This window comes from Tamandua tetradactyla, chromosome 6 (genome assembly GCF_023851605.1).
Source record: "Tamandua tetradactyla isolate mTamTet1 chromosome 6, mTamTet1.pri, whole genome shotgun sequence".
Classification (NCBI taxonomy): Eukaryota; Metazoa; Chordata; class Mammalia; order Pilosa; family Myrmecophagidae; genus Tamandua; species Tamandua tetradactyla.
Genome location: NC_135332.1, coordinates 168,897,109 through 168,924,830, shown reverse-complemented (window position 1 = coordinate 168,924,830; position 27,722 = coordinate 168,897,109). Strand labels below are relative to the sequence as shown.

Below are 27,722 nucleotides of genomic sequence, written 5' to 3'. Positions count from 1 at the left end.
ATTCACTGGGAACCATTATTGAAACAATCAATCACTAACACACAGGTAGGAAATGGTTGACTCAGGGAACAAACTTCCTCTATAGCTCCTCACACAAAACTGCTGTCCTACAAACTGCTGGGGATGGGTTTCTACTGAGAAGCTTTTTCAAACCTCACTTCCCACATCCCAACCCAAATCATTAAATTATAAATGGGGGGTGGTGGTGGTGGTGAAGATTGGTGTGCAATCAAGAGCACCCGAGACTGGGTTTCAAAGATGAGAAAGACAGTTTCTGCACATAAAGAGCTTGCATTTTTCCAGAGAACATTCTTAGTTGTCATATATGACAGAAGCATTGCCCTGAAATTAAAAAAATATATATTTCCATCTTTCTTTACATTAAACCAACGATTTTCAAACTTTTGTGTGCATCAGAATCAACTGGAAGGCTTGTTAAAAGCAGACTGCTGCCCACCTCGCTCACCCCAAGTTTCTGATTCAGCAGGTGTGGGGTATGGGGGTAGGAGTCCATGAATTTACATTTCTAACAAGTAGCCAAGTGATGCTGATGATACCAGTCCAGGGACCACACTTTGAGAACCAATGAATTAGAGAAGTTGAAAGTTTTAGTAATAACATTCCTCCTTTACTCACATTTACATATCGTACTTACATACAAAGTTCTGGACTAGGTTCAGCAGTGAATCTGGTAAGAGTGGGATTAGATCTCGCTTGCAAAGAGATTACATTTGAGCAGAAGATTTTTTATAAGTGGACCTATTCTCTAAACCAGGTTACTTAAATGTCATTAGACAGGCTCAGATAAAGCCGCTATCTCCCTTAGCGAGAGATAAGAGAAAGCTTTATCTGGAGATGGGCAGAAAATCGTGGGCAACTGCAGAATTCTTTCCGCCTTGGCATAAAAAAAAAAAATCGTAAGCAATCACCAAGAAAAGGTCTGACATGCTTGCCTCCAGCTCCAGCATCAACAGTCTGCAGCTATTGGCACCAGAAGTGAAAGCGTGTTATCCGTGCCAAGGTCTCGGTCTCAAACTCTCTTTGGGGAGGGACAGAACTGGCCTCGCCTTTTCTTCGGAGCACCCAGAACCGCACCGGGTCTGTCCTGTCCAGGCCGCAGGAAGCGCTGACTTGGCAAAGGGTGAGGCTCCGGCGCGTCTTTCCTTCAAGGCTTATGCAGGGCGCTGGAAGGCAGGGCCGCTCTCCCGAGCCGCCGGGGTGGTCCTCCCACGGTCCCGGCGGGCGAGGGGGGACCGCAAACTGAGGCACCTTTCAGGACGAGCCCTAGATTTAAGCATGACCCTGGGGCAGGCTGGGTGGCAATTGCACAACTCGGCCGGGCGAAGGGTTCAAAGTTCTTCCTTCCTGTTCCCGTGGCTGGATTTGAAGGTGGCGGATGGCAGGACTTGGGGCGCGCAGCGGGCCGGAGCCGGTAGGGAAGCCGCTGGGTTTTTCTCACCCGCGCGCGAGCGCGGCCCGCGAGCCTACGGACTGCGCCTGCGCGGCTCCGGCCCGCCCCTTTCCCCCGCTTTCCGTCTACCATCCCTAATACCGCCGCTAGGGGCAGCGGCGGCTGCGGCCTGAGAGTGCAGCTGCTTTGGGGGCACCGGAGCCCTACCGAGTGGGGACGCGGGGAAGCAAGAGGGTGGGAAAGCCGGCGGAGAGAGAGAGGGCGGCGCCGGAGGAGGGCGGCGTGTGGCTGACTCATCCCTCTGGAAGATCAGACTGACGGACACACACCGAACCCGCCCGCCCGCCCGCGCCGCCCGCGCCGCCCCTCCTCACCCGGGAGGTGCCGGTCCGCACCGCCCGCCCGCCCGCCCGCTGTAGGAGCTTCTCGGGCCCCGCCATCTCCGAGAAAGTTTTCTCGTCAGAGGGGCCGGAACCGCCGCGGGCCTTTGGGAAGGGAAGTGGGGACGAGAGGGGAGGTGGCAGCCGAGCGGCTGGGGGAGTGCATGGTGCTGGGCGCCTCGGCTGCCCGTCAGGAGGACATCGGGGCGGGGTCGGGCTGAGCCCAGAACCGCCTTCTCCCCTCAGCCTCGCCAGAAATCGCCCTCCCGGACGGCCGTGGGGGGCCCGCTCCTCGGCCCGCCATGTCTCGGCTGCTGCCGCTGCTGAGGAGTCGGACCGCGAACAGCCTGAGGCCAGGCCCGGCCGCCGCGCCCCGCCCGCCGTCTTGGTGCTGCTGCGGGCGGGGTCTGCTGGCGCTCGCGGCCCCCGGCGCCCTCCCCGCCGCCCCCCGGGGACTGGGCACCCACCCCAAGAAGGAGCCCATGGAGGCGCTGAACACGGCACAGGGCGCGCGCGACTTCATCTACAGCCTGCACTCCACGGAGAGGAGCTGCCTGCTCAAGGAGCTGCACCGCTTCGAGTCTATAGCCATCGCCCAGGGTAAGGGGAGCGGGTGGGGGGCGGGCCCGCGGGCCTCGACGCTCTCGCCTTGCGTTCCCGCCCCCCGGGAGCCGTGCGTGGCTCTCGGCCCCTCTCGCTCGCCGGGCCCCGCGCCTGGACGGCGGAGGGGAGAACTTCCCGCCTCCTGAGCGTCCCCGGGGCAGGTAGAACAGGCGCGGGTCGTGCGGAGCAGCCAGGGCTGACGCTAGGCTGTGTCCTCCCCAGTCTCAGAATCGCGAGCTTCTGCCTCCAACGCCACCCGATACCGTTTTGATTTTGTTTTGATTTGCCGGGCGCTTCCCTTCCCAGTCTCCTGCCCCTAACCGAGCCATTGCTGCTTTCCTGCCACCGTGCAGCCTCCTGCAAAGTGCTGCGAACCCGACGGGCAGGCAGAAACTTTTCTTGAATGGGTAGCAAACGAACATCTACTGGTGTCCAAAAGAAGGGGTGTTGCTTTATAAGTCAGGGATGCGCCCAGGTGCTTCCCACTCACCCACCCCCACCCCCGCACACATCGACCTGTATTAGTTTAAGCAGCTGTGGGAAACATTTTCCTGGGAAATGGAAAGAATGGATCAAACCAGCAACTCTAGATGCATACCGCAAGCCCATATAGATTAGGTACTGCACAAGTTAAGCTCCAGTTCTTGTTTTCATTTTCCCAAGGCTTGAGAGAATGGTAAATTCCGAAGGCATTTTTACTGGGAATCTGTGGCTCGACAATAAAAAGCAGACTTCTGCTCAACAGTAATTTAGAAGATGAAAGCCAAGCTATTTTTAAGTCAACATGTTAAAATAGGATATTTTTAAAATGAGAGCAGAATGTGGTAGGTCAGAATTGAGGTCTGGGTGAAAAGGCTAAAAGTTCACAAAATCAAAAGGGTAGAAGAAGGCAAATGACTAAAATGATTCCTAAATCTTAAAGTATTTGTCTTAAAATGTATTTGTCATTTAAATGCTACAATATAGACAATACACGTTGCTGCTCTTTTGTATTAAAGTATGACGTGTTTGAAAGTTTTTTTTTAAGTTTACTTTTTATTCTTTATGCTAACTTTTGTTGGTAGGTACAGGAATATCCCATAGATTCTTACACTTAGAGCACATTGATTTGGAACATGGCATTAGATTTGCCAGACACTTGTTTGTATCTTTGGCCTGTGCTTAATAATGGAGGAAAAAAATGTCTATCTCATAAGGTGAACTTTTTTTATAAACATGACTTGATCTATGCTACTTCTTCTTTAGAAACTCTTTATTGGTTGTGCCTTTTAACCATTTTCCCTCCACCCCTTTCAGTTCAGATTGGAAACTGGTATATTATATTGGATGATTCCAGTCATTGCTTACCCACAATGATTTTACAGGAAAAATATAACATCCCAGTCAACTCAGCCGTTGTGTGTGTTAAAGCATCATGATGTTATATGTAGTCATAATCAGGTACTAACATATTTGCAAGCTGTATGTGCACAGAGTACAATTTTAAAATAATCAATTCTGAAAATAAGCTCCTTGGAAAACAATATAGCTAATCATATACTAGACTATTCGTTTTCTCAGTATTTCTTCATGGGCAAAACTTGGCACACACATTTGGTCTTTTCTAAGTAATTTCTTGGAAATTCTGCATTGTCAACCTTGTTGCAAGATATGAGGGCCCTGTAGATACAATTTTGTGGCCATTCTTGAAAAGCATGCCCTGCGATGCATCCAGATAATTTTCTCTCATACATTGCTGTTTTAATACAAGACTGCAATATTGCAGTAGGGATGCAGTTGTTTTCCAGTGAATATAATATTTTTAAATATTCTGGAAAAAACCTAAAAACTTCAGTTAGTGGAGACTAATGTACATCAGTTAAACTTTACTAATTGTATAAGTTATTTGAGAGAGAAGTTAATAATTTGTTTTCTTTGTTCAAGAGAAACAGGCAAGGATATAGGAAACCATATGGTAGTCAAATGCTTATCTTCTCTTTACATGCAAAATGACTTCAGAGTTTAAATCAGCTGTTTCTGTCAAAGTTTATGACTGAATTATTGCCCTTTGAAGCCAATAGCATAGATGATGTCACTTTAATTTGTAGTGCAGTATTAGTGTTCATGTATTCTTTTCAATATCATATTTATTTTTTGTGGAGATAATTGGAATTATCACTTAGCAAATTATTCATTGATCATTTCAGGTAAGAAATAGCTCATTCTTTTGTTGAAGTCAGCATTTTCCCCCCCAGTTTTCTTAATAATATTTTAAAATAACCAACTGGTACACAAAGTATGTGTGTCCTAAATGCACTTTCTATTGAAATAAATTCCCTGTTAAAAAGGCTATTTCTTGTAAGTGATCTTATGTGTCCTTGGAAAGGGTGCTTCTGTGATTTAATGAAGTGTATTTGATTGGTGTGGAAACATTACAGAAAAACAGTCATTCATGCTTTGACATGGCAATGTAATCTTCTGGTGAAATTTGGTATATTTGCCCTTATCATTCTCATGTGTTTATCTGTATAATCTATCACAAGATAAAGCTGTAGAATCCTTTTTGTAACAGATAAGGCAGACTTTATGGAATGTCTTATCATAGTTAAATAGTGTATTGTAATTTTTAAATTACAAACTGATTTCTTTCCCAATTTTAAAAACGTTGATGTTCCATTCTCAACTTACCTGTTCAACCTGATCTCTCTTCTTTCATAAACAGCCCATATTCTGCTGAGATCACATTTTGGGTCATTGCTTTTACAAGTAGGGCTGGCAAGCTGACACTATTACACTAGTCTTTTGATATTTAGCCAAGATTTTAAAAACAGATTGGGTTCCCAAGTTGTGCAGTTCACACTTGTACATATAATTATTTTTTAAAACTTTTGTAACATAGTAGTTTAGTTTTTTAAGAATGGGCAGTGCAAGTTGTTTCAGTTATCCGTTCCTGCATAACAAATTACTCTCAAACTCAGTGGCATAACACAAACATTTTACTTCATAATGGCTGAGGATGGGGGCCCTGGGGACTGTTTCTTGGTCAGGATCTCTCATGAAGTTGTAGTCAAGCTGTTGTCTGAGGCTTCATCTTCTGAAGTCTTGATGGAGACCAGAGGATCTACTTCCAAAAAGGCTCACTCACATGGCTGTTGGGTGGAAGTATCAGTTCCTTGACCTATGTGCCTCTCCCCACAGCTCCCTGAGTATTCTCAAAACATGGCAGCTGGTTCCCTCCAGAAGGAGTGATGAAAGAGAGAGATAGAGAGCATAAACTGGAAGCCACAGAGTTTTACAACTTAATATTAGGTGTAGCATTCCATTATTTACTCACCAGTACAGTTTGTAAAGAAGGGTGTGAATACCAGGAGGGTGGGAATCATTGGGAGCCATCATTGACAGCCTTCAGGCTGCCTATCCCACTTACTTAAGAGGTTGTAATTAAAGTTCATCGGAGAGTTAAAGAACCAAAGCTGGTTATTGGGGAGGCATTATAAGAAATACAATGTGGAAATAAGGAGCTTCTTAGGGAATACTTTTGTTAAATGTGTACGTAAGGTTTTTAAAAATGGATTTTTTTTTGTTTTTTTTACATATAATAAAGTAGAGGTGATTAATAGTATTGAGAGAAGAACAGTTTTTCAATGTGAGGTCTTAATCAGCTTGCTTGCCTTTTTTTTTGTACATGTTGTACCTGTGCACTTTTCACATTTGTTTTACCATTTATCTATATCCACATAAGTTAACCATCTAATTCTAACCTTAAACTTGTAGTTTCTTCCCTTTTGTGATTGTTTATTTAGGGAAGAATGAGAAGTATCATTTTGAGAACTTGCCATATAGCCTAGAGGCCTTTGGCAAAATGAAGGCGAGAGGATAAAAGCTGATTTTAAGGTGGATTTTAGAATACTTAAATATAAAAAAGATTTGTCATAGAGTACTGGTCCAATAGGGATCTCGAACCTTTGACAAGCGAATCTCCTTTTTTCTTAACCCATCGATGTGGATTATAGGAGAGAGTGACAACTTTGTTAAACTCTTAACTTCTTGATAGATTGGGGGTAATTGTGGTTTTTGCGCAAAGTGAATAAGAAAAAGGGCAAGAAAAACATTTCATACTCCAAGTTAAGATATAAGAATAAAGATAGTTCAGTGCTCTGGTTGAAGTAGTAAAGGAGGAATAAGGAAGGTATAGCCCAGACTAGGCCCACAAAAAAAGGAAGGCCTAGGATGAGGATATGAGATGAAGATATGAAGTGTAAATTGAAGGTAGGAAGAATAAGAGATCTGTTATGAGCTGAGAGCCTCTATACCTTGAGTCTAGAAAATTTAGATGAAGGTTTACTATAATCCGTTATTTTACCACTATGGAAATAATATAATTATAGCAGTTATTCCAACAAACTTAATTCTGAAGACTTTATGTTTATTGATTGTATTGTAGTGGCCCTGTTACTGCTGGTAGTAGGATTACTGCTGATAGAAAACAGATAACTTAGATAGGACTTTTTTTCCCTATTATAAAATGAATATATGCTATTTCATAATATGTAGTCATTTATAACTTGATATGTAGAGTTATGTGTGACTTAACATCTCATGTTAAGTTATATTATGTCTCATGATCTTTATGGAATCGGGGTTACAGGCGACATGGCTAAATGATGTGTCTGTTTCATGTAGTATCTTTAGAGGTCACTTAGTAAACTTTGGCAGATGGACTGGTCAAAGGTTCAAGATAGCTTTATCACATATCTGACACTTTGGTGGAGATTGCTGGAAGGCTGGGTGCAATTAGGATTTATTGACCAGGGCAGAATCACGTGTCCTCACCAGCATGGCATTCTCAGGGTGGTTCTAACACTTAGATGATGGGTCAGACCTCCCAGAGAAAAGTTCCAAGAGTGGGTAGAAGCTGTAAGACTGATTAAGACTTCTTGTATCAGTTTTCTGTTGCTGTTTTAACAATAGAAATTTGCTGTAAGAAATTTCTTGGATTGAAAGAATGCAAATTCTCTTACAGTTTTGAAGGTCAGAAGTCCAGAATGTCTTAAATAATTTAAGGCTAAAATCTAAGTGTCAGGAGGCTGGTTCCTTCTGGAGGCTCCATGGGAGAAGCCTTCCAGCTTCAGGAGGTTGATGGTTTTCTGTGGCTCCTGGCTGCATTACTCCAATCTCTGCTTTTTTTTTTCACATCATGACTTCACCTTCTCATTCATTGACACTGTTGCCTCCCTCTAATAAGGACCCTTATAATTACATTTAGGGCAGATCCAGGTAATCCAGGATAATTTTCTGATCTCAGACTCCTTAATCACATCTGCACAATTCCTTTACCATGTAAGGTAACATATTCACAGGTTCTGGGGATTAAGATGTGGACATCTTTGGGAAATAGGGAGGCATTATGCAACCTACCACAGGCTTCCTATGACTTAGCCTTGAAAGTCCCAGAACATTTCTCCTGTGTCCTACTGGTTAAGAAAGCCAATACGACCAGTCCAGATCATAGGGGAGGAAAATTAACAAAAGGCTTTCCATGTTTGTGGCCATACATAATTAATTATAATTTATTTCTTTATATTAGTACATGTTTGAAAAATTAATCATTTCTGTTGAAAATCTTGTATTTCATTCTTTCTACTCATATATTCAACCTTTCTAAATATATATGTATATATGTATATATATTTAGAAAGGGTGTAGGTTTACAGAAAAAAATGCATAAAATATAGAGTTCCATATACTACCTCTTCCTGTTTTTAAAAGACTATAAACATAGTGTTTTTTTTTTAAGGCTTAGGGCCCATATTTTGAGCATTCATTACTTGTACTGGACCCTAGTACAATGATTCCTTATATATATTGAGATGTATAGAACTATTTTCCTTCTGTCAGGGATTTTTCAATCACAGCATTATTGACATTTTGGACTAGGGTAGTTCTTTGTCCACAGGGTGTTTGGCAGCATCCCTCTACTCTACCCACCATTGCCATCAGCACCTTTCTATGCTGTGACAACTACAAATGGTTCAGACATTGCCAAATGTTGCCTGAAAGAAGGCGCAAAATCAGCCTTGGTTGAAACTACAGCATTATGTGAAATGCTGTACACTGTTTCTTTGGTTGCTTTGCCTTACCTCTCTTTCTCTTCTTCTATCATCCATTGACACTTGCTATTATAAGTGTATAACATTTTTGCTTCTAGTCCATTGCTTTGTTTTCCATTTATTTGCTTCCAAATAAGGGCAGAGAGTAATTCCTCACCTCTCAGATAAGTGAGCTTATGATAACTTTTTCTTTGATTATGGTCTGACTCTACATTGGCTCTGAGGTGAGTTGTGCTTGGCTGTGCTGAGCTCTGCTGGTCTGCTTTCTCTTTCTGCTGACCTCTCCTTTTACACCTCATCATTGCTGAAGGCACTCCCCTTAACCAACCACAGATGTAATCAGCCACAGATGAATTTCACATACTGATGATTTAAGTCCGCAGCAACAGAACAACTAGGTACCATCACCTGACCAAGTTGACACCTGAACCTAACTACTACAGTGTCCACCCCTTGGCCACTTTGGCAACTATATACATCATTTTAAACCATACTTAATCTCTAAATAGAAAACAATGAGACTCTTTTTCCCGTCAGTGCTCATCTATCCTGCACACGAAATCTTTCCATATACAAAATGCATTCATTTCATTACAATATCACAAAAGCCATACATCATTTCAGTAACAATACAAATACAATACCAACTCAAAAATAGTACTAAATCTCATCAAAGTCCATTACAGGCAAGGTCTGTCCTAAAGCAAAAATTCTCCTTTGGCTGTGGACGTGTGAAACTCAGAACAAATTATGTGCTTCCAATATACAAAGAAGGAACACTCATAGGATAATGATCCCATTCCCATGGGGAGAAATTAGAAAGAAAAACAGGAGTCACTGGACATAAACAATTCCAAAAACCTGCAAGACAAACTCCATTGGATTTCAAAGTCTAAGAGTCATTTTTCCTCAGGGCTTATTGCTTATTTTTTGTATGCTGTATGGTGGGTGTCAAATTTCAGTCTTTTTCCATGTGGGTATCCCCTTATTGTAGCACCATTTGCTAAGTTTTTGTTTGTCTGGTTTTTCATTTGTTTGTTTGCTTATTTGTTTGTTTGGGAAATGCATGGGCCAGGAATTGATGGGTCAGTAATTGAACCCAGGTCTCCCGAATGGCAGGCAAGAATTCTACCACTGAACTACACTCCCCCCCCCATTGCTTATTTTTTATAGCAATTTTGACTAGCAGATTTTTATGAACAAACTTGTGGATGGGAAAACTGAAATATATAGTCAGTAATTTGTAGCTCTCACAGAGTGTCAGGTATAATAGAAATAATGGATCTTGAATATTGAAAATGACTTGATATTGAACCATTATTAGTGGCGATTGTTTTCAATCAGTTTTTCTAAAAATTGTCTGATTTCCTTTGACATATCAGAATGTAAAGCCAAATGAAACAAATAGGGATTAAATCCCTGAGTACAAATTTTATTAGCATCTTGCTCAAGTCAGCTGAATTAATTAGTATTCAGGTTTATAGGACTCTAGTCTTGTCTTTGACTCACAGGTTTACATTTGCTTTAAGTTAATAAAAGCAACCAAGTAAAAATAGGTATTATATGTTACAGTATGAAAACCTAGTTACATCCTAACTGATTTAGTATATGAGAAGCTCTTCTAGACAAAAGACTTGGCAGGTAAAAGGAGCAAAAAGACTTGCTCCTTTTAAGCTCTAAAATATTTACTTTGATGGCCTTGATAGCAATATATTTGTACATATTGCATGTTTCTTTAGTACAAGTATAAGGAGCATAACTTAGCACCTGCCAGATGTCAGAGTCCTTATATACTGCTGTTCTAGTTTGCTAGCTGCCGGAATGCAATATACCAGAAATGAAATGGCTTTTAAAAGAGAGAATTTAATGAGTTGCTGGTTTACAGTTCTAAGGCCAAGAAAATGTCCCAATTATAACAAGTCTATAGAAATATTCAATCAAAGGCATCCAGGGAAAGATACCTTGGTTCAAGAAGGCCAGTGAAGTTCAGGGTTTCTCTCTCAAGTCAGAAGGCACATGGCGAACACAGTCACAGTTTCTCTCTCAGCTGGAAGGGCACATGGCAAGCAAGGCGTCATCTGCTAACTTTCTCTCCTGGCTTCCTGTTTCATGAAGCTCCCCGGGAGGCACTTTCCTTCTTCATCTCCAAAGGTCACTGGCTTGTGGGCTCTCTGCTTCTCTTGGCTTTGTCGTTCCTCTCTGCTCTCTCTTTCGCCAAAATGTTTCCTCTTTTATAGGACTTCAGAAACTAATCAAGACCCACTCAAACGGGTGGAGACATGCCATCCCCTAATCCAGTTTAACAACCATGCTTAAGTAAATCTCATCAATCAGGGAGATGATCTCATTACAGTTTCAAACATACAGTATTGAATAGAGATTATTCTACCTTTATGAAATGGGATTTATATTAAAACATGGCTTTTCTTAGGGGGCATGCTTCCTTTCAAACCAGCACAACTGCATTTTAATATAATTTTCTTTTGGACTTCTTCTATTTGTAGATAAACTAGTTATACCAGGTATATCTAGAGCATAGTGCTCTTTCAGTTGGCATTCTATTTAAATTCTGTCATGTGGCAGTGTAATGTGTTGAATTTAGCCTGTCTCCCCTCCCTGACCCTGCTCTGCCCTTAGTGCTCTCAGCGTCAGATTATTCTACTCTATTTTTCTCATTTATCCCTTATGGTCAGGTAAATCCTTTTCTGCTATGTAAGGAGGACGACTTCTTGGTGTCTTTGTTATTGCTTCTAACATCTGTTCTTAGTTATGCTATCTGTCACTTTTCCATAGTGTTTTTACTTTTCTTCTCTCTCATTAAACTCCTCCTGTGCTTGATCTTGAGAGACATTTCAAGGACATAGACCTCTACTTTATTTTGTCTTTCCAGCTAGCCAAATCCATATCACATTGTTACTGATCTTTGTTTTTTTTGCAACGGTTGACAGTGATTTGCTTGGTGGTAGGAGTTACTGATCTTTGACTCTTCATCTCTCACATTGAAAGATCTTTCTTATGAACATTTTTGCTAACATGTAGATTATAGTTGTTGGAAGATGGGTGTTCTGAGCACCTAACGTAGTTCACTGAGGCATTACTATTTATGGATCTTAATGTTTCAGAGAAACTTAAGTTAGAATGAAATTTCTGATTTAGTTTGGATTTCTGCCTTTCTGAGTTTTAGGGTAGATTATTTAGTATTCTGTGTTATAAAGTTATAATTTTTTAAAAAAATCTAGTATTTTATAACACAACTTCTGAATTTCTATTCTATAATGGTTCTTTATAGATGAAATACTTCTGCTACTGCTGTTGATGCTGCTATTTCCATCATTTCTACCATTACTTACCAATTATTGAATATTTGTTATGTGCCAGACATAAGAGCTAAGTGAGTTTTCATGTAAGTATTTTACTTTTCTTAGAGAGAGAAAGAATTACCCTGATTTCATAGATTAAGAAACTGAGCCTAAGTGTTGCTTGCTCAAGATCCTACAACTTGTGTGGCAGAGTAGATCTTTTAATCTGGCTTTCTCTGACCCTATCACTGCTGGTATTTTTAGCACATATTTGTGGAAAAAAGTAATACTACAGATGCGCAATTAAAATCACATATGCTGGATGTGGTAAGAATGTTTGTGTTTGTATATTGTTATGTTGAATAAAAAAAGTACAAAAAAATCACATATGGTGGAAACATATCTTAGTCTATCTTCTGTATGTTTGTATAATATGGAACATTTATACAAAAGCAAATATGGCATTACTACTTGGAAAATCAATGTGCAAAGGAGTTAGTATATTGCTTGGGAACTTTGGTAATGTCACAGAACAGTATTTGGGATTTGTAACTGTCATAAATCTCTAACTTCTAGTAATTTCCCTTTTGATTTTTGGATGTATTTTTAAAAAATATCCAACGTGGTATTTATAGGAATGTTTTCCACACTTTGAACATTTATTCACTTGACAAGTATTTATTACTGTAAGTGCGTATATGTGCTGGTTGGACATGTTTTTTTTTTTTAAATATTTTTATTGACAGATCTTCACACACGTACATTTGGTGTATAATCAGTGGCTCACACTGTCATTGCATAGTTTTATATTCATCACCATGATCATTTTTTCGAACATTTGCATCACTCCAGAAAAAGAAATAAAAGGAAAAAAAACCCTCATACATACCATATCCCTTACCACTCCCTCTCATTGACCACTAGTACTTCCATCTACCCAATTTATTTTGCCCCTTATCCCCCTATTATTTATTTTTTATCCATATTTCTTTATTCATCTTGGACAAGGTGTTTTTATGAAGCCTACATTTTTGTGAAAGGAAAGATGAGATAAACAAGCAGACAAATAAATAATTATATATTGTACGTGCTATAAGAGGAATAAACAGAATGCTGTGACACTTTAGATAACATAAACCAAGATGGCTTTTGTGTAGGTGATTTTTAAGCTGAAAATGAGAAATTAAGAAGCCTGTCATGCAGACAGCTGGGAGAGGAGTATTCTGAGAAGAAGGAAAAGCAAATGCCAAAATCCTGACATAGGAAGAATTTAGCCTAGTCTAGGAATTGACAGAAGGCAAATATGAGTGAAACTTAATGAACAAAGAGGAGAGAGAATGAAATGATATGTCTCTAGCCTTTGCAGGCCTAGAGACGAATCGAAGATATTATGTAGTAATTAAAAAATAAGATAGAAGACAAATTTCCACAGGTTTCTTACTGACGAAATTCAAATAATGATTATTAAGTATAATTTTTTTTTTAATACAGGTGTACTGAGAGGGATGGATTTTTTTTTTTTTTTTTTTGAGAGGATGACTGGTCACTTGATTGGGGTTCATAATTAGTGTTCCTTATTGTCAAATTGATTACAGATGTTCATCTGTTGATTCTGATCTGTAATCAGATTTTAAATATTTCACCTTTGGCAGTTTCTTCACAGAAACATAGTATAAAACACTCATAATCAATTAACGAGTCTGTAATTTTAAATGAGTAAGTTTATTGCTTCATAGGCATTTATAGAATTCTGTTAGAGTCCTTTCTTGTTATTTGCCTTTTAGCATATTATTATATTTGCAGATTAATCCCTTCCTATTGATGGTTAGGCGCAAGCTCCTCAATTGCACAAGTAAATGGATTTTGAAATAGGAAATTTTATTTTCATTTGCATTGAGTTCCAGAGTACGTTGTTGAAACTGTGGTTTGAGCTCAGAAAATATACCGGCTGTAACTTTGTGTGGAAATGAAGATCCTGCTGCTTGTATTAACTTTTGACCACACAGGAAGTGTATAAATCACCTTAACATAACTTATGATTCAAACATTAGCTGTCTTCTAAATGATTTTACTGTGGTATAAGTTTTACATTTAAATGCTATTTTCCCTTGTAACTTTGGGTTGAATTAATTAAAAACACCGAGTTTGCAGCTACTTTCTAAAGCTATTCAGTGTTCCGTAATGGTGATTGAGCACAGTTCTCCAATCATTAAAAGTTTAAAACCGGACTTCCGGAGAAGATGGCGGCTTAGTAAGATGCACGGATCTTAGTTTCTTCTCCAGGACAGCTACTAGGGGAGTAGAAACGACACAGGACAGCTCCCAAAGCCACAAAAGAGATAAAAAAGACAGCGTACCCCATCCTGGAATGGCTGGCTGGCTGAGAGAAGCCGCTCGGGTGAGATCGCCGAGGCGCGCAGGCTTCACCGGGCGGGGCGGCAGGCGGCCGGAGTCACTCCCTTCCCCCTTCCCGGGCCGGCTGGGAGAATTGGACAGGCGGTCCCCTGAAACCGCGGCGGCTGGCGCCCACACCACGCGCAGCCCCCCCGGACCAACTGAGAGAATTGGATCGGAAATCCCCAGGCCGCAGAGAACAGTGACGGGTGGGGGAGGCCCCTTCCAAACCCATGACTCCCCGGGAACGTGCACTCTCCCGGGCAGGCCGCTGCCGCTGGCGCCCTCCCGCCACGCTTGTCGCCCCGGGCCGACTAGGAAATTCAGACGGGCGCTTTCCCGGGCTGCGGTGGCCAGCAACCCTCCCCGCGTTCGGACCCCGGGCCGGCTCAAGCCGCTTCGGCTAGCGAACCTCCCGGACGGCGAGAGTTTTCCAAAGTTAAAGGTCCCACAGCACCTTTTACGGGTGGGACCCGCAGACAAACGTGTGCCACGAGCGCCACCTACTGGGCAGGATAAGAAAAGCAGAACCCAGAGATTTCACAGAAAAATATTCCAAACTTTTGGATCCAATACCCAGGGAAATCTGTCTAAATGCGCAGACGCCAACAGAAGATAACGGATCACGCTCAAATAATTGAAAATATGGCCCAGTCAAAGGAACAAACCAATAGTTCAAATGAGATACAGGAGCTGAGACAACTAATGCTGAATATACGAACAGAAATGGAAAACCTCTTCAAAAATGAAATCGATAATTTGAGGGAGGACATGAAGAAGACATGGGCTGAACATAAAGAAGAAATAGAAAAACTGAAAAAACAAATCACAGAACTTATGGAAGTGAAGGACAAAGTAGAAAAGATAGAAAAAATAATGGATACCTACAATGATAGATTCAAAGAGACAGAAGATAGAATTAGTGATTTGGAGGATGGAACATCTGAATTCCAAAAAGAAACAGAAACTATCAGGAAAAGAATGGAAAAATTTGAACAGGGTATCAGGGAACTCAAGGACAATATGAAGCGCACAAATATACGTGTTGTGGGTGTCCCAGAAGGAGAAGAGAAGGGAAAAGGAGGAGAAAAACTAATGGAAGAAATTTTCACTGAAAATTTCCCAACTCTTATGAAAGACCTAAAATTACAGATCCAAGAAGTGCAGCGCACCCCAAAGAGATTAGACCCAAACAGGCGTTCTCCAAGACACTTACTAGTTAGAATGTCAGAGGTCAAAGAGAAAGAGAGGATCTTGAAAGCAGCAAGAGAAAAACAATCCATCACATACAAGGGAAACCCAATAAGACTATGTGTAGATTTCTCAGCAGAAACCATGGAGGCTAGAAGACAGTGGGATGATATATTTAAATTACTAAAAGAGAAAAACTGCCAACCAAGACTCCTATATCCAGCAAAATTGTCCTTCAAAAATGAGGGAGAAATTAAAACATTCTCAGACAAAAAGTCACTGAGAGAATTTGTGACCAAGAGACCAGCTCTGCAAGAAATACTAAAGGGAGCACTAGAGTCAGAACCGAAAAGAAAGAAGAGAGATGTATGGAGAAGAGTGTAGAAAGAAGGAAAGTCAGATATGATATATATAATACAAAAGGCAAAATGGTAGAGGAAAATATTATCCAAACAGTAATAACACTAAATGTTAATGGACTGAATGCCCCAATCAAAAGACATAGACTGGCAGAATGGATTAAAAAACAGGATCCTTCTATATGCTGTCTACAGGAAACACATCTTAGACCCAAAGATAAACATAGGTTGAAAGTGAAAGGTTGGGAAAAGATATTTCATGCAAATAACAACCAGAAAAGAGCAGGAGTGGCTATACTAATATCCAACAAATTAGACTTCAAATGTAAAACAGTTAAAAGAGACAAAGAAGGACACTATACACTAATAAAAGGAACAATTAAACAAGAAGACATAACAATCATAAATATTTACGCACCGAACCAGAATGCCCCAAAATACGTGAGGAATACACTGCAAACACTGAAAAGGGAAATAGACACAAATACCATAATAGTTGGAGACTTCAATTCCCCACTCTCATCAATGGACAGAACATCTAGACAGAGGATCAATAAAGAAATAGGAAATCTGAATATTACTATAAAGGAGCTAGACTTAACAGACATTTATAGGACATTAAATCCCACAACAGCAGGATACACCTTTTTCTCAAGTGCTCATGGATCATTCTCAAAGATAGACCATATGCTGGGTCACAAAGCAAGTCTTAACAAATTTCAAAAGATTGAAATCATACACAATACTTTCTCGGATCATAAAGGAATGAAGTTGGAAATCAATAATAGGCGGAATGCCAGAAAATTCACAAATACGTGGAGGCTCAACAACACACTCTTAAACAACGAGTGGGTCAAAGAAGAAATTGCAAGAGAAATTAGTAAATACCTCGAGGCAAATGAAAATGAAAACACAACATATCAAAACTTATGGGATGCAGCAAAAGCAGTGCTAAGAGGGAAATTTATTGCCCTAAATGCCTATATCAGAAAAGAAGAAAAGGCAAAAATGCAGGAATTAACTGTTCACTTGGAAGAACTGGAGAAAGAACAGCAAACTAATCCCAAAGCAAGCAAAAGGAAAGAAAGAACAAAGATCAGAGCAGAAATAAATGAAATTGAAAACATGAAAACAATAGAGAAAATCAATAAGACCAGAATTTGGTTCTATGAGAAAATCAATAAGATTGATGGGCCCTTATCAAGATTGACAAAAAGAAGAAGAGAGAGGATGCAAATAAATAAGATCAGAAATGGAAGAGGAGACATAACTACTGACCTCACAGAAATAAAGGAGGTAATAACAGGATACTATGAACAACTTTACGCTAATAAATACAACAATTTAGATGAAATGAACGGGTTCCTGGAAAGACATGAACAACCAACTTTGACTCAAGAAGACATAGATGACCTCAACAAACCAATCACAAGTAAAGAAATTAAATTAGTCATTCAAAAGCTTTCTAAAAAGAAAAGTCCAGGACCAGATGGCTTCACATGTGAATTCTACCAAACGTTCCAGAAAGAATTAGTACCAATTCTCCTCAAACTCTTCAAAAAAATCGAAGTGGAGGGATAACTACCTAATTCATTCTATGAAGCCAACATCACCCTCATACCAAAACCAGGCAAAGATATTACAAAAAAAGAAAACTACAGACCAATCTCTCTAATGAATATAGATGCAAAAATCCTCAATAAAAATCTAGCAAATCGTATCCAACAACACATTAAAAGAATTATAAATCATGACCAAGTAGGATTCATCCCAGGTATGCAAGGATGGTTCAACATAAGAAAATCAATTAATGTAATACACCATATCAACAAATCAAAGCAGAAAAATCACATGATCATCTCAATTGATGCAGAGAAGGCATTTGACAAGATTCAACATCCTTTCCTGTTGAAAACACTTCAAAAGATAGGAATACAAGGGAACTTCCTTAAAATGATAGAGGGAATATATGAAAAACCCACAGCTAATATCATCCTCAATGGGGAAAAAAGAAATACAAGGCATCAAAATTGGAAAGGAAGAAGTAAAACTATCACTGTTTGCAGACGATATGATACTATACGTCGAAAACCCGGAAAAATCCACAACAAAACTACTAGAGCTAATAAATGAGTACAGCAAAGTAGCAGGTTACAAGATCAACATTCAAAAATCTGTAGCATTTCTATACCCTAGTAATGAACAAGCTGAGGGGGAAATCAAGAAACGAATCCCATTTACAATTGCAACTAAAAGAATAAAATACCTAGGAATAAATTTAACTAAAGAGACAAAAAACCTATATAAAGAAAACTACAAAAAACTGTTAAAAGAAATCACAGAAGACCTAAATAGATGGAAGGGCATACCGTGTTCATGGATTGGAAGACTAAATATAGTTAAGATGTCAATCCTACCTAAATTGATTTACAGATTCAATGCAGTACCAATCAAAATCCCAACAACTTATTTTTCAGAAATAGAAAAACCAATAAGCAAATTTATCTGGAAGGGCAGGGTGCCCCGAATTGCTAAAAACATCTTGAGGAAAAAAAACGAAGCTGGAGGTCTCGCGCTGCCTGACTTTAAGGCATATTCTGAAGCCACAGTGGTTAAAACAGCATGGTATTGGCATCAAGATAGATATATTGACCAATGGAATCGAATAGAGTGCTCAGATATAGACCCTCTCATCTATGGACATTTGATCTTTGATAAGGCAGTCAAGCCAACTCACCTGGGACAGAACAGTCTCTTCAATAAATGGTGCCTAGAGAACTGGATATCCATATGCAAAAGAATGAAAGAAGACCCATCTCTCACACCCTATACAAAAGTTAACTCAAAATGGATCAAAGATCTAAACATTAGGTCTAAGACCATAAAACAGTTAGAGGAAAATGTTGGGAGATATCTTATGGATCTTACAACTGGAGGCGGTTTTATGGACCTTAAACCTAAAGCAAGAACACTGAAGAAGGAAATAAATAAATGGGAGCTCCTCAAAATTAAACACTTTTGTGCATCAAAGAACTTCATCAAGAAAGTAGAAAGACAGCCTACACAATGGGAGACAATATTTGGAAATGATATATCAGATAAAGGTCTAGTATCCAGAATTTATAAAGAGATTGTTCAACTCAACAACAAAAAGACAGCCAACCCAATTACAAAATGGGAAAAAGACTTGAACAGACACCTACCAGAAGAGGAAATACAAATGGCCAAAAGGCACATGAAGAGATGCTCAATGTCCCTGGCCATTAGAGAAATGCAAATCAAAACCACAATGAGATATCATCTCATACCCACCAGAATGGCCATTATCAACAAAACAGAAAATGACAAGTGCTGGAGAGGATGCGGAGAAAGAGGCACACTTATCCACTGTTGGTGGGAATGTCAAATGGTGCAACCACTGTGGAAGGCAGTTTGGCGGTTCCTCAAAAAGCTGAATATAGAATTGCCATACGACCCAGCAATACCATTGCTGGGAATCTACTCAAAGGACTTAAGGGCAAAGACACAAACGGACATTTGCACACCAATGTTTATAGCAGCGTTATTTACAATTGCAAAGAGATGGAAACAGCCGAAATCTCCATCAACAGAAGAGTGGCTAAACAAACTGTGGTATATACATACGATGCAATACTATGCAGCTTTAAGGAAGGATAAACTTATGAAGCATGTAATAACATGGATGGACCTAGAGAACATTATGCTGAGTGAGTCTAGCCAAAAACTAAAGGACAAATACTGTATGGTCCCACTGATGTGAACAGACATTCGAGAATAAATTTGGAATATGTCATTGGTAACAGAGTCCAGCAGGAGGTAGAAACAGGGTAAGATAATGGCCAATTGGAGTTGAAGGGATACAGACGGTGTAACAGGACTAGATACAAAAACTCAAAAATGGACAGCACAATAATACCTAATTGTAAAGTAATCATGTTAAAACACTGAATGAAGTTGCATCTGAGCTATAGGTTTTTGTTTTGTTTTGTTTTGATTTTACTATTATTACTTTTATTTTTTTCTCTATATCAACATTCTATATCTTTTTCGGTTATATTGCTAGTTCTTCTAAACCGATGCAAATGTACTAAGAAATGATTATCATGCATCTATGTGATGATGTTAAGAATTACTGATTGCATATGTAGAATGGTATGATTTCTAAATGTTGGGTTAATTTCTTTTTTTCCGTTAATTAAAAAAAAAAATAAAGAGAAGGGGTAATTGGAGCTGAAGGGATACAGACTGTACAACGGGACTGGATATAAAAACTCAGAAATGGACAGCACAATACTACCCAATTGTAGTGCAATTATGTTAAAACACTGAATGAAGCTGCATGTGAGGTATAGGTTTTTTTTCTTTCTTTCTTTCTATTATTGTTTTAATTCTTATTCTGTTGTCTTTTTATTTCTTTTTCTAAATCGATGCGAATGTACTAAGAAATGATGAATATGCAACTATGTGATGTTATTAAGAATTACTGATTGTACATGTAGAATGGAATGATTTCTAATTGTTTTGTTAATTCTTTTTTTAATTAATAAAAAAAAAAGTTTAAAACCATTCTTAGCTCACTGGCAATACAAAGGAATAAGGCTGTATTTGTCTTGCCAATCTTAGTTTGCAGCCCCTGGAATAGAGTATTTAGTATTTGATCATACTTTTTAAATAAACTTTACACCTATTTATAACTTATTTGTTGAAGATTTTAGGCATTAATTATGATATTGTTATAAAGGAAAGTAACTATTTTAATAATAAGAAATATGTATGCATTTTTTTTTCAATTTTATTACGGCATATTCACATACCACACAAACCATCCAAAGTACACAATCACTGACTCACAGTATCATCACATAATTCTGCATACATCCCCATGATTGATTTTAGAATATTTTCATAGCTCCAGAACAGAAATAATAATAAGAAAAAACCACAAATTTTCCCATTCCCCTTATTCCCCCCATTGTTAACCCATAGTATTGGTACAGTACATTTGTTACTGTTGATGAAAGAATATTAAAATATTATTGTTAACTATAGTCAGTAGTTTGCAGTAGCTATATATTTTTCCCATATATCCCTCTATTTTTTTTACATTTGTAATTTTTCATGCAAGAGTTTATTTACATATATGACTTTGAACAACCACTTTCATTCAAATTCCTCTACAATATGTTAGTGTTTCTTGAAGTCCCAAGAACAAGCTACCATCACTTCTATATATTCCCAAACATTTAAATTCAACCTCATTAACAATTCTGTACATATTAGGTTCCACTCCCCCTTCTCTTGTTTCTGTCTGTGTCTAGGTACCCTGAATTCTACATTTTTCCCCCATGCATATCTTTATTTTATTACTCATCTAACCATAAACTGGATAAAGGGGATATCAGTTGCAAGGTTTTGTAATCACACAGTCACAGGATAAAAGCTTTATAATTATAGAATCATTGTCAAAGATTAAGGCCACTGGGCTGCAGTTTGGTTAGTTCAGATATTTCCTTCTGGAATTTCTAATATACTAGAAACCAAAAAGAAATATATGTTTAATGAGTCGGTAGTCATAATCATTTGTTAAATCCTAACTTCTCTGTTACATCTCCTCCCTCTCATTTCATTGATATCTCAGTCTTCAGAGATATTTGGGTAATGACCATTCTAACTTTTTCATGTTGAAAAGGAGTGTCGACATCATCGGGTAAAGGTATGCAACTGGTTAAAGTTCTTGGAGAGACTGGTACATCTGGGTTTCAGGGCTTATCTGGAATAAGAACAATTGGGAGATTTTAAGTTTCTGAAAAAATAAACTTAATAGGGCTGTGTAATGGTGGCTCAGTGGCAGAATTCTCACCTGCCATGCTGGAGACCCAGGTTTGATTCCTATAGCCTGCCCATGCCAAAATTGAAATAAAATAAAAATAAATTTAATAGACAAAACTTTTATAGAGTCTCCAATAGACCCCAGGGTAGTCTTTAAAGTTTTCAGGAATACTGTTGTTTGGGGCTTGGCATACTGTGGCAATTTGCTATATCTGGCTGAAGCTTGCCTAAGAGTAACCTCCAGGATGTCCTCTCAACTCTATTTGAAATCTCTTAGCCACTGAAACCTTATTTTGTTTCATTTCTTCTCCCCCTTTTACTCTAGAAGGCATTGTCAGTCCCATGGTACCAGGGCCAGGCTCATCCATGGGAGTCATGTCCCACGTTGTCAGGAAGACTTATATATGCATGTGTGTTTATAAATACATATGTATACATATTTTTATAAATATGCACACACATATATACATACAGAGGTAGAAGGGAAAGAACATTAGAGTGGTAGAATTGAGTTTTTAAATTATTTTTTTCTTTTCCTTTTTTTTTTTATTGGAGAAGGTATGGGTTTAAGTAACAATTATGCATAAAGTACAGTATTCCCATATACTACCCCATTATTAACACCTTGCATTGGTGTGGTACATTTGTTAGAATTGATGAAAGTGCATTTTTCTCATTATGCTATTAAGTATAATCTATGGTTTAACTTAGGGTTCACTGTGTTTTGCAGTTCCATGGATTTTTTTTAAAAAACTTTTCATTCTAGAAACATATATACAATCTAAAATTTCCCCCTTTAACCATATTCAAGTATATAATTCAATGCTGTTAATTCCATTCAGAGTGTTGTACTTAAAATATCACCACCATCTATTACCAAAACTTTTCCATTGTCTCTAGTAGGAACTCTACATGGTAAGCTTTAACTCCCTATTCCCTGTCTCTTCCCTGTTCCCTGGTAACCTGTATTCTAGAGTCTGACTCTAGGAGTTTGCTTATTCTCATTATTTCATATCAGTGTGACCATACAATATTTGTCCTTTTTTGTCTGACTTATTTCACTCAGCATAATGTCTTCAGGGTTCATCCATGTTGTTGCAGAACATTCCTTTTTATGACTGAATAATAGTGCATTGCATGTATATACCACATTTTGTGTCAAAAGATGGACACTTTGGTTGCTTCCATCTTTGGGCAATTGTGAATAATACCACTGTGAACATTGGCATGGAAATATCTTTTCAAATCACTGCCTTCAATTCTTTGAGTATAACTCTAGTAGTAGGATTGCTGGGTCATATGGTAATTCTATACCTAACTTTCTCAGGAACGAACAAACTACCTTCACATCAGCTGTACCATTTTACATTCCCACCAGCAATGAATGAGTGTTCCTATTTCTCCACATCCCCTCCAACATTTGTAATTTTCCTTTTTTTTAATAGTAGCCATTCTAGTGGGTATGGATTGATATTTCATTGTGGTTTTGATTTGCAATTTCCTAATGACTGATGATGCTGAGCATGTTTTATGTGCTTTCTGGCCATTTGTAAATCGTTTTTGAAGAGATATCTGTTTAAGTTTTTTGCCCATTTTTAAATTGGGCTTTTAGAATTGTTTTAATTTTTTATTTTTTTGTATGCTGTATGGAGGGGTCACATTTCATTCTTCTTCCATGTGATTATCCTGTTATTGTAGCACCATTTGTTGAATTTTGTTTGTTTTTGTTGGTTTCTTTGTTTATTTGTTTGGGAAGCACATAGTCTGGGAATTGAACCCTGGTCTCCCACATAGCAGGCGAGAATTCTGCCACTGAGCTATCCTCACGTCCCCTAGAATTGAGTTTTGTTTTGTTTTTTTCTATCTTATTTATTTATTTATTTAAAATTTTCTAGTAACATATTTAGAACCTCAAATTTCCCCCTTTAACCACATTCAAATATATAATTCAGTAGTGTTAATTGTATTCACAGTTTTATGCTACCATCACCACCATCCATTACCAAAACTTTTCCATCACTGCAAACAAACTCCTTACCATAAAATGTTAACTTCCCCTTCCTGTCCCTAAACTAGCCCCGGGTTATCTGTATTCCAGTTTCTGAGACTGTAAGTTTGCTTTTAATTATTTCATATCAGTGAGATCATAGCATCCTCTTACGTCTGACTTATTTCAATCAACATGGTGTCCTCAGAGTTCATCCATGTTGTTGGATGTACCAAAACTTTATTCCTTTTCATGGCTGAATAATATATATTTATTATATAATAATAATAGATATATAAACACCATGTTTTATGTATTGACTTAGCTGTCGACAGACAAGTCAGTTCCATCTTTTGGCATTCGTGAATAATCCTCTGTGAACATCAGTGGGCAAGTATCTGTTTGATCATATGGTAATCTATACCTAACTTTCTGAGGAAACGCCGAACTATTTTCCACAGCAGCTGCACATTTTACGCTTCTAACAACAGTGAAAGTGTTCCTGTTTATTTCTCTACATCATTCTAACACTTTTTTTTTTAGTAGTAACCATTCTAGTGGATGTACAATGGTGTCTCATTGTGGTTTGATTTGCATTTCTCTAATGGCTCATGATGATGAATATCTTTTCATGTGATTATTGGCTGTTTTATGTTTTCTTTAAATAAATGTCTATTGAAATTTTTCGCCTATTTTTAATTTTTTTATTTTTTACATGGGCAGGCACTGGGAAACGAACCCGGGTCCTCTGGCATGGCAGGCAAGCATTCTTGCCTGCTGAGCCACTGTGGCCTGCCCATTTCACCTATTTTTAAATAGAGTTGTTTGTCTTATTTTTGTGGAGTTGTAGGGTTTCTTTATATTTTCTGCATATTAAACCACTATTGGATATGTGATTTCCAAATATTTTCTTCCATTGTATAGATTGTCCTATTACTTTCATGATGAATTTTATTTAGAAACTGTTTCAAGTGGGGAAAAAACCCTGTCAAGAAAGACCAGATGGAAAATGGGTTCCCAGTAAAATGGAATTTTAGAGTCTAAAAGGCAAAAAAGATAATGGCCACTGTCATTTGAACATTGGCCAGTTACTTGCATTTCTTTGAGTGTGTTATTAATCACTGAATGTTGGTTTTCCTCTGAATTCCACACAGAGCATGCACTACCCAACAATTTTATCCTAAATCACCTCCTTTATACATACTAAGGAAAGCTATCACCAGAAACAAATCAATACAAATACATCAGGGACTGAACTTTCTCAGTAGTGGGTGACCCACATTTTGCAGAACTATGCAAAGGGACTGAATAGGCTGTGGACTAAAGCAAATGAGGGAGAGTTTTGTTTTGTTTTTTAACTTATTTTCTTGTATGATATAACATATATACAAAGCAAGGAAATAAAAAAGCAATAGTTTTCAAAGCACTTGTATTAGTTAGGGTTCTCTAGAGAAACAGAATCAACAGGGAACACTTGCAAATATAAAATTTATGAAAGTGCCTCACGTGACCGTAGGAATGCAGAGTCCAAAATCCACAGGGCAGGCTGCGAAGCCGATGACTCCAATGGATGGCCTGGATGAACTCCAGAGGAGAGGCTCACCAGCCAAAGCAGGAATGCAACCTGTCTCCTCTGAGTCCTCCTTAAAAGGCTTCCCATGATTGGATTTAGCATCACTAATTGCAGAAGACACTCCCCTTTGGCTGATTACAAATGGAATCAGCTGTGGATGTAGCTGATGTGATCATGACCTAATCCTATGAAATGTCCTCATTGCAACAGACAGGACAGCGCTTGCCCAATCAGATGAACAGGTACCACAACCTGGCCAAGTTGACACCTGTCCCTAACCATGACAGTCCACCCCTTGTCAACTTGGCACACACACACACACACACACACACATATATATATATATCACCTTAGACCATACTTAATTTCCAAATGAAAACAAATAAGCACACATTTTTTTCTTTTACCTGACAATACTCAACTGTCCAGTATATAACTGGAAACACATTAAATCTCTCCAGAATAGGGTGCAAATCCTTGGGCAACATTCATTCTTAAAGTTGATATCTTACAACTTAAATAGTATAACACAAACAAAACAGCATTACAGTCCTCGTTTCTGTAACTGATCACGTGGTCGAAGTTCATATTTATCACTGCCTTCTTCCACTACCCATTCCATGTTTCCTTTCACCTCAGCAAGCACTTCAGCTGGCCGTGGTTCTTTGCCTGGTGGGGTGACCCAAACCTTCATTCCTGAAGTCTCAGAGCCTCTAGTGGTCCTGCCTGGATTGTGTTGTTGCAGTTTTCCATTGATTTTAATCACAGGGCATGGTAGTACTAATAGACGCCCCAGGGGATCTCCTATATTCCAAGAAAACTCTTCTTTACCTCCATTATGTAGTTGCAGTCCTACTTCCTTCTGATAGTCAGGGTCAATTACCCCAGACAATAATGTAATCCCCTTTTTTTTTTTTTTTTTTTTTTTTTTTTAAGAGAGAGGGAGGAAGGGAAGGAAAGACAGAGAGAAGGAAGGAAGGATGGGAGGAAGAAAGGGAAACATCTTTAAACATTTTCTTGTTTTATTATACTTTGTTTGTTTGTTTGTTTTTTACATGGGCTGGGGCCGGGAATCGAACCGGGGTCCTCCGGCATGGCAGGCAAGCACTCTTGCCCGCTGAGCCACCGCGGCCCGCCCGTAATCCCCTTTTTGGTGTGTTGATCCAGAGGCATAAGTAGCCCAAAGTGGCCAGGTGGCAATCTTAACTTCCAGTTCAGTGGTATCACTGTTGTTTCTCCTGGAGAAAGCACACCCCGTTTTGGAACTAAAACCTGTAGACCAGCAGAACTCAGGGTAGCAGGGACAGGAAGCAAAAATTTTCCTAGTGGATCACTAGGAGTAATAGTGAGTGGCACCACAGGATTAATCACTCTAGGGCTAATCCCTTCAGGAGGAGGTTGGGTGGCCAATTCCTCAAGGCAGGCTGGAGGTGGGGCGGCTATGTCCTCAGGGCAGACTATTACAGGGTTATCTAAAGAAGTCTCAGCATGGTCTAGGGTTTCAACCTCACCCCCAACATCATTATCAATCCATATGTCACCATCCCATTTTTCAGGGTCCCACTCCTTTCCAATCAATGCCCTCACTTTAACGGCAGACACCATGCAAGACTGAGATTTCAGTTTACGTTGTAAAGTTGCTACTCTAACAATAAGATTATGAGTCTGATTTTCAGAGATCTCAAGTCTACGGCTACAGGAAATAAAATTTTCCTTCAGGATACTCATAGAAACCTCTACATCTTTCAGACGGCACTTAAGCTTCTTGTTTGAAGCCTTAAGCCCATCCCTTTCACCCTTTAATGTAGACAGTGTATCTAACAACAACCAACCAACATCTCTATAACTCTTATTTCTACAAAACTCTGTAAAGGTGTCAAAAACATTATCCCCCAGAGTCTGGCTTCGTACAAGCGAAGCATTAGGAGAATCGAATGATGATATTTTGACTATCTCCTTTGCCAACTCAGTCCATGGATTGGGAGTGTCATTCTGATTACGGGAATCAGAGTCCTTAGTGTCTCTGAGCCCAGTCAGAGTAGAAAACCATTCATAAAAACCCATTTTTAAGATTCTGTTCCTTAAGAACCACTCCTGGTACCAAGATGTATTAGTTAGGGTTCTCTAGAGAAACAGAATCAACAGGGAACACTTGCAAATATAAAATTTATGAAAGTGTCTCACGTGACCGTAGGAATGCAGAGTCCAAAATCCACAGGGCAGGCTGCGAAGCCGATGACTCCTGGATGAACTCCAGAGGAGAGGCTCACCAGCCAAAGCAGGAATGGAACCTGTCTCCTCTGAGTCCTCCTTAAAAGGCTTCCCATGATTGGATTTAGCATCACTAATTGCAGAAGACACTCCCCTTTGGCTGATTACAAATGGAATCAGCTGTGGATGTAGCTGATGTGATCATGACCTAATCCTATGAAATGTCCTCATTGCAACAGACAGGACAGCGCTTGCCCAATCAGATGAACAGGTACCACAACTTGGCCAAGTTGACACCTGTCCCTAACCATGACAGTACTCTTCAACAAGTGGTTACAGGACAGATCTCAGAGTTTCTCATGGGCTACCATATGA

At 39.2% G+C, this 27,722-nt stretch overlaps 1 protein-coding gene across 4 annotated transcripts in view; it reads left to right on the top strand.

The window, feature by feature from the left end:
* The first annotated feature begins 909 nt into the window (after positions 1–909).
* Positions 910–27,722, top strand: part of TMEM65 (transmembrane protein 65) — a 68,196-nt gene continuing 41,383 nt past the window's right edge. For 2 of the 4 annotated variants that reach the window (XM_077167605.1, XM_077167603.1), the window contains exon 1: positions 910–1,141. In XM_077167605.1, the coding sequence (XP_077023720.1) occupies positions 946–1,141 (196 nt within the window). In that variant the 5' untranslated portion in view covers positions 910–945. Of the gene's footprint in view, positions 1,142–2,037; positions 2,392–27,722 lie in introns of all 4 variants that reach the window. The other 2 variants (XM_077167601.1, XM_077167602.1) reach the window with 2 other exon arrangements.